Source organism: Rhinoraja longicauda, chromosome 1 (genome assembly GCF_053455715.1).
Source record: "Rhinoraja longicauda isolate Sanriku21f chromosome 1, sRhiLon1.1, whole genome shotgun sequence".
Lineage (NCBI taxonomy): Eukaryota > Metazoa > Chordata > Chondrichthyes > Rajiformes > Arhynchobatidae > Rhinoraja > Rhinoraja longicauda.
Genome location: NC_135953.1, coordinates 19,744,929 through 19,760,951, shown reverse-complemented (window position 1 = coordinate 19,760,951; position 16,023 = coordinate 19,744,929). Strand labels below are relative to the sequence as shown.

The 16,023-nt window shown below is 40.1% G+C and overlaps 1 protein-coding gene across 5 annotated transcripts in view; it reads left to right on the top strand.

Moving 5' to 3' along the window:
* The first annotated feature begins 1,001 nt into the window (after positions 1 to 1,001).
* Positions 1,002 to 16,023, top strand: part of LOC144598767 (protein FAM53A-like) — a 90,933-nt gene continuing 75,911 nt past the window's right edge. For 2 of the 5 annotated variants that reach the window (XM_078409200.1, XM_078409173.1), the window contains exon 1: positions 1,008 to 1,249. In XM_078409200.1, the coding sequence (XP_078265326.1) occupies positions 1,178 to 1,249 (72 nt within the window). In that variant the 5' untranslated portion in view covers positions 1,008 to 1,177. Of the gene's footprint in view, positions 1,263 to 3,609; positions 3,642 to 16,023 lie in introns of those variants that run through there. The other 3 variants (XM_078409165.1, XM_078409180.1, XM_078409190.1) reach the window with 3 other exon arrangements.

Here is a 16,023-nt window from a genome sequence, read left to right as displayed (position 1 = left end):
TGAACACATAGATCCAGCAGATGGCATCACCGACCTGTTGGACTCTGTTCCTGGGGATGATGGGCACTTAGCGAGCATAGTAATGTGTATCTTTAATACAATGAAAAAAAATGCCAAGTGAATAACATGAATGAAAGAGAAACTCGTACTAAGTACTTTACTATTTTAAATATATATTATACGCCAAACAATTCTGGAAAAATATTTTCCATTTATAAACTTTGAACGACTATTATAAATAAGATTCAATATTTTGCGGCTCGATAAATTGTGTTTTTTCATTGAAATTTATTAAAAAAATATTATTTCTATTGCAGAGTATGTTTTGGCCAATATATAAAGCACATTATATCATTTTGGCAAGCAAGCATTCCCCATTTGATTGAAAGTATCATAAAAAATAACTTCCAGGGAGCATAAAATTAACGTGACACTTTTTTTTCAGGCAAATACACCAGCGTTGTAATTTATGTCTGGAAAAAAAATATTTAAAAATACATGCAATATTTTATGCATGTTGTTCAGACTACTCTACTGTAGCCCCTCTTGTAAGCGGGGATCCACAGGTATAAAGGGGAGGATAATAAAGCACAAATTATTTGCATTATCTCTGCTTTGTTGGTCCAAGTTATTGACCTGCAACAGCAGCAGCTCCCACGAGGTTCCATTGTTTATCATCTGGGGCTGTGACCAGGACTGCTCCATTCCTCGAAAGGGTGAGAAGCAGAGTGTGTGGGGAGGGGGGGGGCGCGGTTGTGTGTGTGTGGATGGATGGATTCCCTCAGTTGTAATTTGCAAACTGCACAAGAGAAAATATTTCCAGTTGAATTGAAAGAGAGTTAAAAAGTGTGACGAAGCGAAGCTATTGAGCCGATTGTGTGTTGTGGAGCGGGGCATGTTTTCCTGGCATCCCACCACCACTCCCCCCCCCGGGTGCTGGGCCGATGGTGGTTCCCGAGGTGATAAAGCGGGCGGCGCGGCGCTGGCGGCTCACTCAGTTCTCCCGGCGCACGGGAGGAGGACGGAGCTGTGAATGGGATCCCTGGGGCAGCTCGTACGTAGCTTACCTTTCTCATACCGATCAGAGTGTGCGTGCGTGCTGATGCAAAAGGCAAACGCGGCACGGAATTGTGCTTTAAATTTAAAAAAAAAATTTTTTTTTTGATATAAAAAAAAAATGTGTGTGAGATTTTTTTCTTTTTTTACAATGTGGTGCGCTGGAGAACGTGGTAGGGTTAAGGAGCACCAGGTGACTATTCTTGGTGGGTCGGACGTTTTTTTTTTAATGTGGTGCTGTTTGGGGAGGAGGGGGCGGGGGTCTGAGGGCCGGGGGGGTTGGGGGGGTTGTTGTGCGCGCTGGGGGTTGTGGGAGTTGTAGTTCCCCATCTCCTCAGCCTTCCCCCCGCCCGGCGATGCGAGGGGCTGAGAAAAACAACAGCTCCCAACGGCCCCGCCGCTCCGCCCACCTGCGCACCGTCGCCGCCGGTCGCTCACCCACCCACCAGTTGCTCGCCCGACAAGGTGGTCTTGGGGCACGGACAGGGTGGTACACAGAGAGGGAGGGAGTATACAGACCCAATCTTAATCAGGACGTCCTGGGGGAAACAGCAGTTGGAAGTTGTGCTGACTTTGCTCCACGGACGGTCCAGAAGGGGTACACAGTGATTGGAATTTTTTTTGTTTAGGAAGGAACTGCAGATGCTTGTCCACACACACACCGCAGGTAGACACAATAATTATGTTGGAACTCAGCGGGACAAGGGTCTCGACCCGAAGAAACCTCACCCATTCCTTCTCTCCACAGATGCTGCCCGTCCCGCTGAGTTGCTCCAGCATTTTGTGTCTGTTGTCATCGTTGGAGTTTTATTATTGAGAAGCCCTGAGACAGTTCAACCTCAATACAATGTAATACATAGCAAACAGCTCCAACTTCAATGCAATACTCTCCTCCTCCCAGTGCCATACTTTAAAGACTCCAGAAAACACAGAAGAGATTTATTTATTTCCCTTTACCTTAGCTCTCAGTCTGAAGAAGGGTCTCCACCCCAAAACATCACCTATTCCTTTTTTTCCAGAGGTGCTGCCTAAACTGCCAAGTTACTCCAGCTTTTTGTGTCTATCTTTGGTTTAAACCAGCATCTGCACTTCCTTCCTACACATTTATTAGAGTGATTCCAGAGGTGAGGGACACTATCTAGATTGGCCTGTGTGGTTTGCTCTCCTTGCAAAGGGATCTCGTAAGAGTTAGTCAATTTCAAGAAGGGTATAGATGTCTGCATTGGCAGAGAGTCAAGAACCAAAGGACATGGAATGGAAGTGATTAGCAGGAGAACCAAAAGTACCGCAAAAACTTTAGCCAGTGGGTGATAACTGAAATGTACTGCCGGCTGTAGTAATGAATGCAGATTCAATTGCAGTGTTCAAGAACGAGCTGGCCGGAAAGAAAGGATTTAAAGAGTTATGAGAAGAGAGGAGAATGAGGCAGCTGCATAGCTTTCACAGAGTGACACAGACTTTGATGGGTTGAATCACCTCTTTTCATGTTTAAGCCAGTCTCTGATTCTGTGGATTGCTGATTTTTTGGAAAAAATGAATATGTACTATTTGGGGGGGGGGGTTAATTAGGAAATTGCCATGGAAGGAATGGAGGTTTAGGTTTAACTTGATTGTTTTTTTTCATGAAATGAAACACATTTATTTTATATCCTTGAAATGGTAGCTTGAGTAATTGGCTACCATAAAATGCCTGGGGTGAGTAGATGAGTGGTGAGGGGCGTCAATTTGTATGTGAAGGGAAGAAAAAGGATCAGCGAATGGTTTGTGTGACGGATTTTCTTAATGGTCGAAGTGGATTTAGTGAGTCTAAGGCCCTTAATAGGCTGTGGAGCAGGCCTTTTCCACAGCATAGAAAAGGCCGTGCTTCCAGCTTCCCAAAGAGATTATCTCCAGTTCATCTGGTCTTTCCTCACAGCTACAAGGTTTGGGAAAATGTTTATAATTTGTCTTTGCTCCTCTCCAGTGTAAACACATCTTTCCTTTCATGCAGTGACCAGAATTGTTTACAGAACCCAAGTTGTGGCCTAACTTGTTCTACAGTAACATTCCCACAACTGTACATTGCCTATTAGGGGAAAGCAACCTTTCGGCTTTTCTAATCAATTTGTTGACATGTCCAGCTCCCTGTTAATACTCTCAATATGTATTCCAAAAACTCCTCCATATAATTCAATATCCTTTAATGTACTTGGTTTTTACTCAATAAATATTGTACTTTAAATAACAGTTTCCTTTGTTTTCGATAGTGCAGGGTGGGCACATGCATCTAGATTAATGATCATTAATGTGTACTTAATCTAATTTATGTTTTATTGCTTTTTATCTACGCGTGTTACATTTTCTATTGTTTGTTAATAGGGTCTGAATTGTTGCTTTGCAGTTTTAAAAAAAACATACACTTTCATCCGTATCTAGGTTTTTTGGACATGGTTCTAAGATAAAATCTTCTACGATGCATGACATGTGGCGAGAATGCAGTCACCATGCAGCCAACAGCATTAAACACGTCTTGTTACTGAATAGTTTTAATTAAGGATGTGCCGGGAGGTTGTAGTTAAATCGTGCTGCATCCACCCACATGCAAAGTAGGTGTCAATCTGAAAAGAGAGTAATTGTGATTTATGTGCAAGAATTTTCAAAATATTTTTCAATATCTATAACATTACTAGAATCTTTAACTTTGTGGTAAGGAGAAGTTGAAATGAAGTAGTTCTTAGGATCAGTCATTTTATCCTTTGCCCAGTTAAGAATCAGCTCTGTTGAGAGAACACTACACTAACTCAATGTTTTTTGCAACGCCAATTCAGCTTGTTTAAAACAATGTCATCATTGCTTTGGGTAGTAAATGCAGGTGAAAAGTTGGGTGGAGCATTGACCGATGGAATTTAATTCTGCCTGTGAGGTGATGCATTTTAGGCAGTCAAATAGAGACTATGGCACATACAGTAAATGGTTGGGCTGTGGGGAGTGTTTATAAAGAAAGACCTTGGGCTTCAACTACATAGTTCTCTAAAAGTGACATCACGGTTAGATAAGGTGGGTGAAGAAGGCATGTGGCCTGCTTGTCCTCGTAGGTTGAGATATAGAATATAAAAAAGTTAGAATATGTTGCAACTTTACAAAACACTAATTAGGCAGCACTTGGAGTTTTATACACAGTTCTGATTGCCACGGTACACGAAAGATGTGGTTGTGACAGAATGCATCAGATTCACTAGGATGTTGCCTTGATTGGTGAACTTCAGTTTGTGGGAGAGATTGCGTACGCTATATTTGTTTTCTCAGGAGTGAAGAAGGCTGACAGATGACCCGATAATGGTATATAGAATGATAATAGGTGGAGATAGTCAAACTTTTTTACTCATGGTAGGGGTATCAAAACAAAAGTGCATAGATTTAGGCTGAGAGGAAGGTGCTTTAAAGGGGATTTGAGGGAAATACACAATGGTTGATAGCTGAAGCACTGCCAAAAGTGGTAACGGAGTCAGTCGCAACTACTACTTTTAAAACACACTTAGGCCTCAATTAAATAGACAAGGCAGAGAAGGAACTGAGTCTAAAACAGGCAAAGTGCTTATGTGTCGTACATCTATGTCGCTAGGTGGTAAATATTTTGCTCCTGAGGAGATTGTACAAAATAATCAGATTTGATTAGTTTATTGTCATTTATATAAGGGTGCAAAGAAATTCCTTGTTTGTTGATTTAAGAAATAATGTTATGAGCAAATAGGTGCTGTCGTGAGCTCTATTAACACTAAAATATTTAGTTGGGCCAAGTGTTCGAAATATTGAGATTTTGATTTTTTATTGTTATATTGTTTCATTGTTTTGTTTTCAGGGCACAAAACAATTAAATGTTCTTCACTTGAAATGGGCTGATTCCTATTCTGAAATGAAAGGACATGACAAACACATTGTATTCAGTTTCTATATAAAGAATTGGGCTGAGCATCAATTAAAAATCTGTTTCCAGTGGTTCTGAAATCATCCCATTAAATTCATGTTTTTGCCCTGCAAATCTAGGACCCCTCCACAAAAATGATTGTTTCATTTATTCACAAAATGCTGGAGTAACTCAGCAGGTCAGGCAGCATCTCGGGAGAGAAGGAATGGGTGACGTTTCGGGTCGAGACCCTTCTTCAGATTGTTTCATTTATTCAGTTGAATACAAGTGGACAGTAGTGGACATGATAGGAATTTAAAGCATGAATATGAGCTCTGAAAAATTGATTTTCCTTGATATAATGTCTATTATGGTGGTGTGGGGGTATAAATAGAGAAAAATAAGAACGGGGATATGAATATAGGGGCATGTACACTGTGGATGGCTTGATTGTAATCATGTATTGTCTTTCTGCTGACTGGTTAGCACGGAACAAAAGCTTTTCACTGTACCGAGGTACACGTGACAATAAACTAAACTAAAAAAAAAGTAACTACGCAGCTGGTAGATTTGAAATGTTGTGAAACTTGCTTCTTCCCCCTTATCACTGAACTGTATGCAAAAAAGAATTTCACTGCACTTAAGTATAGGTGACAATAAATTACCATTGAAAGTATTATGTTACTGCACATGAAATGAACTTATGCCTGATGTAAATTTGTTATCTAGATCCAGCAGGAAATGAATTATAAGTTTATTAATTTTACACAAAGCTGTTTTCTTTTTTGTTTTGGAGTAGATGTTTATTTAAGAAGCAAAGTTTACCTAATTTTGCAGGTCAATTTGTAAGTTGGTTTGGCTAGTTTACACTCATACCCTTATCTTTCCCATGGAGATTAATGAAGAAAAATGGGTCACACATCTAAATTCCTTAATCCATCCATTAATAGATGCACAGACTATAATTGCAATGCTGAATAAGTATTGGTTAGGATCTGTTGAACTTTGGCTTGTGATCAGTTAGGGACTCAAAGGTTACGGGGAGAAGGTAGGAGAATGGGGTTGAGAGGGAAAAAGAATCAGCCATGATTGAATACAGAGCAGACTTGATGAGTCGAATGACCTAATTCTGCTCCTAGATCTTATGGTTTAAGTTGGTGTGGCCTTTGCATGCGGCACTTCTGATCATTGTTAGGTATTAGTTTGAGCCTGGGAATGTTATATATTCCTTTGCTAAGATTTGAAACAAGCTCTGGCAGGATCAGCAACTCCTAATCTTTTAAAATAAAATGTGTTTGCGGGTGTGTGCCTCGATCACTTAGCAACTAAAGCTAATTAGAACCATTTCAGTGGTTTGAACCCATGGTTTAGGTCAAACCAAATTATTGATTGTTAAACTTCCGTCATCATTCCCAAATGGATAATATTTGTAAAAATCTTTAGCAAATTTTGCCTTCAGTGACATTGTTAGAATGGTAAGTTGGATAGTTAACAGCTGTGTAATTAAGATTGCTATTGATTTTTAAAGGTGAGAAGATTATAATATTAAAAGCAAACAATTCTATACAGTGGGCCAAGAATGTGGTTTTTAGACAATAAATATTGTTTTACTGTAAAGTCTTACGCTGTTAATAGTCAACGATAAATTTTACTGAAATTTTTGATCTCCATTAAAGAACTACAGTCAAGCACAAAGTATATTCTATTTAGGTTTCCGTTAGACTGCATCTCAATCTTAAAAGCCTTCATTCCAAATCCGTTCATGGCCTACCTTTGTAATCTACTTAAGTTTACAAGCTTTAACATTTCTGTGGGCCTCCAAATTCTAGCCTTTTGTGGATCCCCATATTTTAATCCCTTCTTCCTATGCAGGTCATACCTTAAATTCTGAAATTACCATATTAATCCTAGAAGTTGCTAAAGAACTACCTTTGGGCTCCAGTTTTCCCTGGCTTCCTTTTGACATTCTATTTCAGCAAGCCCTTGCCATTTATCCCAAATCATTTGTCATCAACAGCTGAGATGTGTGCAATTAGTTCATACTTAAACTGGCTGCCGTCTTGGACCCATTTAAGTGGCTTGCAGAGGTTCAATCTGTTGGTTGTACAGATCCATCATGGTATTTTCTGGCAATTGGTGGCATGGTCCCTCCAGTCTGGGCAAAATCCTTAATGGAATTCCCCTGAAATTGTGGCACCTAGGTCGGGTGAGGCAGCTGATCTTGACCTCATCGGTACTTCCCTGCCAATCAGCAAGTCGAATATGCCCCCTGTCGCCGGATACGGCAGATCTGTTCCCATGGTCGACTTCTGCGGCTGACTGGTGGGTTGAATTTGCTGCCTGCTACCAGGGCTCTGGAACTCCAGCCTCGCTGGACCAGCAGATCTGTTTCCAAGACCGTGACCTCTGTTCCAGCAAAACAGATAATCCAAAATGTAGAATTTTAACAGCTTATGTAAAAAGTGTTTAAATGGATGTGTAGGAAAGATCTGCAGATGCAGATCGTCGGGTCGAGACCCTTCAGACTGATCATTTAAATGGATGTGGTTAGGTCAGTCAGTTTTTTTAATCTGACAAAGTAATTTATCCATATCGTATGGATGCTAACCAAACCTACAAATTGCTGAAAATGATACTGAAACTTTGCTAAATTAGTCATTTTCCGTCTATCATTAAGGAAACTAGTGGAGAGTTGCATAGCTTTTCAGAGAACTGGTGATCTTGATAGAATCGAACGAGTATATCATGTGACAAATGTATTGATAAAAAAATACAAGACCAGAGCAGAAGGCGGTAATAAGGCCTGTAGAGCCTGTTGTGCCATCCAGTTAGATCGTGGCTGATATGATCTTGACCTTGATGCTTTCCTGCCCAATCTGTCTAATGCTCAACTTATTTATAGCTCCAATCTCTCTGTCAGCCTCAAATTTACTTATTGAGTCAAGCTCCTGACCTTGCTATAGTTGAGAATTCCAAAGATTTGAATTCCTCAGAAGCAATTCCTCAACGATTTCCTGCCCAATCCATATAATGCTTAACTAAATTTCTCTTCACTTCTATCTTAAGTAAGCAACTCCTCATTCTAAAACAGTACCTTTGTTCTGGTTTATAGTTCATCTCAGCATTTATCTCGTCAATTCCCCTCAGAAACTTGTATGTTTCCTTAAGATCTACTCTAATAAACTCCAATAACCATTACCTTGGCTTGATAAAGGACAGTTCCTTTATTCCAGCTTTCATGAGTTGAACTTTCTAATGCAAGAATACCTTATAAATTTGTTTGGATTGTATCCTTACCAATGTTTTGTATAGCTGAGGCAAGACAGGGCAGCACAGTGGCGTAATGGTAGAGTTACTGCCTAACAGTGCAACAGACTCGGGTTTGACCCTGACTTCGGATGCTGTCTGTACGGAGTTTGTATGTTTTCCCTGTGACCGTGTGGGTTTTCCCTGGGTGCTTCCCACATTCCAAAGATGTGCATGTTTGTAGGTTAATTGGCTTCTGTAAATTGTCCCCAGCATGTAGGGTAGAACTATTGTTGGTTGGTGCAAAATCAGTGGGTTGAAGGGCTTGTTTCTGCGCTGCCTCTAAACTAAAAATCCTTTTCTACTCCTGTTTTACCATAAAGGCCAATCAATGCTCATTTGTGTTCTCAATTATTTACTATATCTACATGCTGTCTTGGTGTTTCCTACAGTACTTTGTTAACCTGTGTGGATGCTGCTAAAGCATTTTCTAAAGTTACTGTTGCAGCCACAAATCTTACAAAAAAATTGTCAACAAATGTCCAAGCCATTTCTTTTAAACATAAACTGTGCAGCCTGCAATTTTTTTCTGACTAAATTTATTCCCCTCAAATTTGAATCTTCACAAAAGGGTATTTAATCTACTACATTAAGACTATATCTCAGCAATTATTAATTTGATAATGATTACTTTCTATGTTTATCTACTTTTTAAAATGATATGCATTGGAGAAATAAAGGCAACTGTGAGCATCAACAACATTGCAAATGCTATATTTATTCAGAGCTATGCTTTCACAAGAACTTAGGGCGAGTGGGCGTATTTTCCCAAACACTGAATAGAATGAGCTTGAGGGCAGTGGTACACTTTATAGATTGGAAGAACCCTCAACACATTTAACACCATGTACACACATGAAACTGAAATTTCCTTTATATCCCCCTCTAAGCCAAGATCAGAAGCATAAATTTTGCTTTGGTAACTTTTTTTAGTTTTTGATGGAAAATGTTAATTATCCCGATAGCATGCTGCTGATCTGATGAAATTTGATAAGATTTTAATATGTACCTGGATCACCTGAATGGGACAGTCATTAAATATGGCCATGCAGGTCAAAAGAATAGAACAGCTGTCATATAATAACTGCACTGAGTAGTTCTTCCCTTGCATTTAGCCAATTTCGTGAGGACTAAATGATAATGATTACAGTCATAGTCGTACAGCATGGAAACAGGCTCTTTGGCCCACTCGTCTATACCAAACAAGATGGCTCAACTAAGCTGGCCCCATTTGCCTGCTTTTGGTCCATATCCCATTAAATCTGCCCAGTCTAAGTACTTTTTTGTTTGGGATGATAACCTGTGTATGCTGGTATGCTACCTAAAGAAAATGTACATGGCGCTGTTCTACCAAGGGCCTTTGTGAGGAAAATGTGTCACATTCCACAGATGGACCCAGTAGTTTTTGTGTAATGGTACCAGTAATAATTGCGTGTTCCAATTCAAGGATTCTGTAAATCTTCAGTGACTGGTTTATATGGTTGGGGATGAAAACCTGCTACTCCTATCTGACAAGATGTGTATTTGATTTTAATTCCTTCAAGGCACTTAAAGATATGCAATAAATGGGGCTGCTTCAAAGGAAGAACAAATGTTTGCATACTTTTTGTCTTGAGTTCTACGAATAAGACTTCCTAGACAGGAACGGACGTGCAATTGAATTTAAAAGTTAATTGGCATGCCATGGAAAGAAAATTATGTACCCTTGTGGCCAAGTAGTAAAGACTAGAAGATAACAGTCCTGTTAATTATTCTTTGATTAAAAAAAATACTATCTGTTTCATGTTTTATAACATTGCGTAACACGTGGCAATTGTTGCTTCCCGCTTGAAAATGTCAGGCACAGATGTTTAAACTGAAATCTTTTGAAATAATTTTGTGCAATTTGCACAGGTATTGCTGCATAATATACTGAGGAAACTTAAATTCAAAGTTATTGTGAAAGTAGTTTTAAAGACTATTACTTTGGGGGCATTACCGCGGAGTGGAGTTGCCTTACAGCAACAGAGATCCGGGTTTGATCCTGAGTACTGGTGCTGTCTGTATGGAGTTTGTACGTTCTCCCCGTGACCGCGTGGATTTCCTCTGAGCTCCAAAGACGCATTGTCTCGTGTGTAGGATAGAACCAGAGTTCGGGGATCACTGGTCGGCGCGGTGGGCCGAAGGGCTTGTTTGCGCTGTATCTCTCTAAACTCTCTATACAACTGCAGAAGAACCTCTTTACTCCTATACTGCAGTTGTATAGGGCCCTGGTAAGAGCACATCTGGAGTATTGTGTACAGTTTTGATCTCCTAATTTGAGGAAGGACATCCTTGTAATTGAGGCAGCGCAGCATAAGTTCACAAGGTTGATCCCTGAGATGGTGGGACTGTCATATGAGGAAAGATTGAAAAGACTAGGCTTGTATTCACTGGAGTTTAGAAGGATGAGAGTGGATCTTATAGAGACATATAAAATTATAAACAGAGGGTTGTGGTGGAAAGATAATATTAAGGTTGGAGGTCTGTGATCAATGGGGTGCCACAGGGTTCTGTGCTGGGACCTCTGCTGTTTGAGATATGTCTTGAATGTAAATGTAGCTGGTTTGTTAGTAAGTTTGCAGATGACACCAAGATTGCTGTGGTGGTAGACTATCAGGAAGGCTGTCAAACTATACAGCAGGATATATATCAGCTACAGAAATGGGTGGAGAAATGGCAGGTGAATTTTAATCTGAGCTAGTGTGAGTGTTGTCCTTTGAGAGTCAAATGTAAGGAGGAAAATATGCAATTAATGTCATGATCCTTAACAGCAGTGATGTACAGAGGGATCTTGGGGTCCGTGTCCATAACTCCCTGGAACACAAGCAGGCATATGGTTTGTTTTCATAAGTTGGGGCATTGAATATAAAAGTCAGGAAGTCATGATGCAGCTTTATATGACTTTTGTTGGGCTGCTTTTGGAGTAATACTTGCAGTTTTGGTTGCCCACTTACAGGAAGGATATGGAGGCTTTGGGAAGGGTGCAGATGAGATTTCCAAGAATTATGCCTGGATTAGGGGGATTAGCCACAGGGAGTGTTTGGACAAACTTGTTTTCTCTGGAATGTTAGAGGTTGAGGGGAGACATGATACAAGTACATGCAATAATGAGAGGCGTGGATAGGATAAACAGTCAGAATCTTTATCCCAGGTGGAAAAATCAAATACTAGATGGCATAGCTTTAAGGTGAGAGGGGCAAAGTTTAAAGATGTTTGGGGCAAGTTATTTTACACAGCCCGGAACACGCTGCTGGGAGTGGTGGTTGAGGCAGATATGGTGGTGGCATTTAAGGGACTTTTGGACAGGTATATGGAGGGATATGGTTTATGTGCAGGCACAGAAAAGTTGGTCGGTATCATGCTTGGCACAGACATTGCAGGCCGATGGGCCTGCTCTTGTGCTGTACGGTTCTATATTCTTTGAATGATTGAAGTTTTCTTTATATAGTTACTGGTATAAAAATTGCATTTTAACAATCTGAAGGTTATTGATGTCAAATTTTTTCATCCTGACTAAAATTTCTGTTCCCCAATGTTTGCGGAAATATTGAAGCATTAACAAAGATTGAAAGTTATTGAGTTGTGACTGAGATGTGGTCTGGGAATTGTTTCCTTTTAAAACTATTTGCGCCTGTTTTAGCTTGTGGGTTGGAAAGTGTGGGTTCAAGCTTCACTTGAATACACCATCCAAGCTGACAAATCTGGTGTAGGAGTGGTGTTGATCCTCTCATAGAACATTGAACAGTACAGCACAGGAAAGGGCCCATTTGCGCACAATGTTTGTGCTGAACGTGATGTCAAGTGAAACTGTTCTTATCTGCCTGTACGTAATCCATATCCCTTGCGCATCCAAAAGCTTCTTAAACACCATTATTGCATTTCATCCACTACCTCTGGCAATGCATCTCAAAACCCCACCATACTGTGTCAAAAAAAAAAACCCCTGCCTGGCAGCTCCATTAAAATTTATTCCTCCCACCTTATAGCTATGCCCTCTGGTGTTGGACATTGCCACCCTGGGGATAAAGGTTCTGACTGTCTACACTATCTATGCCTTGTAGACATCTATGACAGAATAATATAAAATTATGAGAGGCATAGATAGTGTAGACAATCTTTCAAAATAGACTCTGAATTATGGCCCAGTCTTCCTGTTTTGGTGAATAAGGAAGATGGAAGATTATTTTGAAAGTAAGAGTTATTGTACCCCAACATACATGCGTCAACTAACGTTGCCAAATTTGTGAATTAGTCGGGTACATGGCAATTTTCAATGCACATGCTTAAAAATAACGACTCGCTATTCTTGTACCATGTTGGGCATCCAGGGGATCGGAAATATGATTTGTAAAGGGATACACTCTCATAGCTGTTGACATATCTGGATAAATGCACAAGCTTGTTTGGCTGAATGAAATAGCATTGGTAGTAGTATTACCAAGCAGAGCAAAGAAAAGTGCACATTTTATGAAGGTATTTGGCATCTGTGGCCATAAGGCAGGCTTGAATTACATTGTGTACATCAATAAGCTGCTTACAGTCAGTGCCCAGATTAATGTAAGAATGAGTACTCTTATGCAAGATTCTGGAGGTTGACCTCTGCTTGGAAACCATTTCCTAATGAGAATATCTACTCATAGAAGAAAAAAATGGGCATGAAGTCAAAAGAAATGCAGGGATGTGTTGAAAATGCAAAACTATCGTAGCTTTGGATCATTTTAAAACTTTATCTAAATTCTATCCATTCAATTGAGGTTATTGGCAACATCATGCATTGAAAATAATGTAATTATATTTAATGTTTCCTGTTTAAATATTTAAGTATGCACAAATATGAAAAGTTTAATTGTAAAATTAAAGCTAAATCTTAATTTTAATTTCACTGAAAACATTTAAACTTTTTGTTTTATGGAATGTGGACATTGTTGGCAAGACCTCTTGGGAAAAAAACCTGCAGATGCTGGGTTAAATCGAAGGTAGACACAAAGCTGGAGTAACTCAGCGGGTCAGGCAGCATCTCTGGAGAGAAGGAATGGGTGACGTTTTGGGTCGAGACCCTTCTTCAGACCAGAGTTTATACTTCCATGATTGCCCTTCAAATGTTGGTGGCTCATCTGGTGACTGCTCCAAGGTGCTGTCAGGCAGAGTGCCAGGATTTGGGCAGTGGCAATGAATACAGGAGATTTTCCAAAGTTAGGTTAGTGTGAAACATGCAGATGGTTGAGTTTTGGTGTAAGTTTAACCAAGTAAAGCAATAATAGGCCAAAAGCTAAAAGAATGTGTAATGTTTTTCCCCAAATAATTGCTATCTATTTTTGACACATTTATCGCTTCATTCAAGAGATATGCACTGAATTGGAAATTGTTAGTTGGCTGGTGTCACTAAATAATTAGTTATATAGGTTATTCCGTTTCAAAATTGTTTGGCCAGATGGTTTAAGGTTTGAACAATTATTCTATTGTGGTCACTTCTGCAAATGCCTGATGAGTAATCCAATGCCAATAGATAACATTGTCTGTGCTTGGCACTCTTGACACTTGCACTGTTTCAATAAAGGTGTCCTGGTGGTATCAAACAATATATAACAAAGTATAAATAAAACAAATATCTTGATGATTAAACTATACACTTGATGTTTCTTGTCATGCCCAAGGTATTAAGTTTCTTACCAAAAAATCTTAATGTTTTTGACAAAGCATTATAAAACTGAAACATTACTGAGTGTTTTCAACATTTTGGTATACACTGATGAGCCAAAACATTATGACCACCTCCCTAATATGCTGTTGGTCCTCTGTGTGCGGCCAAAACAGCGCCAACATGCCGAGGCACGGACTCTACAAGACCCCTGAAGGTGTCCTGTGGTATCTGGCACCAAAACATTAGCAGCAGATCCTTCAAGTCCTGTAAGTTGCGAGGTGGAGCCGTCGTGTCGGACTTGTCAATCCAGCACATCCCACAGATGCTCAATTGAGATCTGGAGAATTTGGAGGCCAGGGAAACACCGTGAACACTTCATCATGTTCCTCAAACCATTCCCGAACAATGTGTGCACTGGCAGGGCGCATTATCCTGCTGAAAGAGGCTACTGCCATCAGGGAATACCATTGCCACGAAGGGGTGTACTTGGTCTGCAACGATGTTTAGGTAGGTGACACGTGTCAAATTGACGTCCAAATGAATGGCCGGACCCAGGGTTTCCCAGCAGAACATTGCCTAGAGCATCATACTCCCTCCACCGGTTTGTCGTCTTCCCACAGTGCATCCTGGTGCCATCACTTCCCCAGGTAAATGGCGCACACGTACACGGCCATCCACGTGATCTAAAAGAAAATGGGACTCATCCGACCAGGCGACCTTCCGTTGCTCCAAGGTCAAGTTCGCATGCCCAATGTAGGCGCTTTCGACGGTGAACAGGGGTCATCATGGGCACTCTGACCGGTCTGCGGCTACGCAGCCCCATACGCAGCAGGGTGCGATGCGCTGTGTATTGTGACACATTCCTCCCGTGACCACCATTAAAATTTTCGGTGACTTGTGCCACAGTAGACCTGTCAGTTCGGACCAGATGGGATAGCCTTCGTTGCCCTTGTGCATTGATGAGCCTTGGGTGCCCAACACCCTGTCGCCGGATAGTGGTTTGTCCCTCCTCAGACCACTGTCGGTGGGTACTCGCCACTACTGACTGGGAGCACCCCACAAGCCTTGCCATTTCAGAGATGCTCTGACCCAGTCATCTGGCCATAACAATTTGGCCCTTGTCAAAGTCGCTTAGGTCTTTACTCCTGCCTATTTCTCCTGCATCCAACACATCAACTTCAAGAACTGATTGTTCACTTGCTGCCTAATATATCCCACCCCTTGACAGGTGCCATAGTAACCAGATAATCAATGTTATTCACTTCACCTGTCAGTGGTCATAATGTCTTGGCTCATCGGTGTATATTTCAGCATTATAGCATCTTCAGTGAATCGTGAAATAGCTGTTTTTACACAAACTTTTTTTGAGTGGTTTCAATTTTCATAATTGCACAGAGGTTGTCCTGTGATGATATTTTGCTATTTGGGTACATTGTGGGTCCTATTTGGGTATATAGAGAGATTCAAGGACAAATGGTAACTTGGTGGCATCTTGAAAGAAAACTTTTTCATAAAAACAGATTTCTGAAAATACTCAAGTGAAGAAAGGTCATCAAGATGAAACATTGGATTTGTTTCTTTTTCCATAGATAATGACTGATCTGAGTATTTCCAGCATTTCATGTTTGTTTTTCCAGACTTTTGGTAAACCAAATTGTGATTGTCAGAATTATTCTATGATTACTGTAGTTGTTGAGAATAAGTTGTTGAGAATTGAATCTGACATGGTTCCTGCTGTTTTTCACTTTAGCGTGAAGGTAAAATTATCAATAATCTCTCAATTTCCAATCAGCAAAAGATGGTTTCAAGGGAACTAAAGTTCAGCAGCCATATTTTATTAAAGGCATTAATAATTACCCTGATCTGTGGTTTTCCTTTTCTTTTAAAAAAAAAAAAGTGAAGTAGTCTTATTTTACTGCATAGTTCTATAATTTAGATCGGTTTCATTTTTAAAATAGCTGCCTGAGCTTAGAGTTTTGAATCTAACAGCTTGACTTTAGGTAAACTATGCAAAAAATATTCAGTTGCATTTAAGATTTATTGAAAACACACATCGATGTAATTTTCCATTATGTGGCATATACTGGCTCGATCTGAGGATTTTATTATAAAAAAA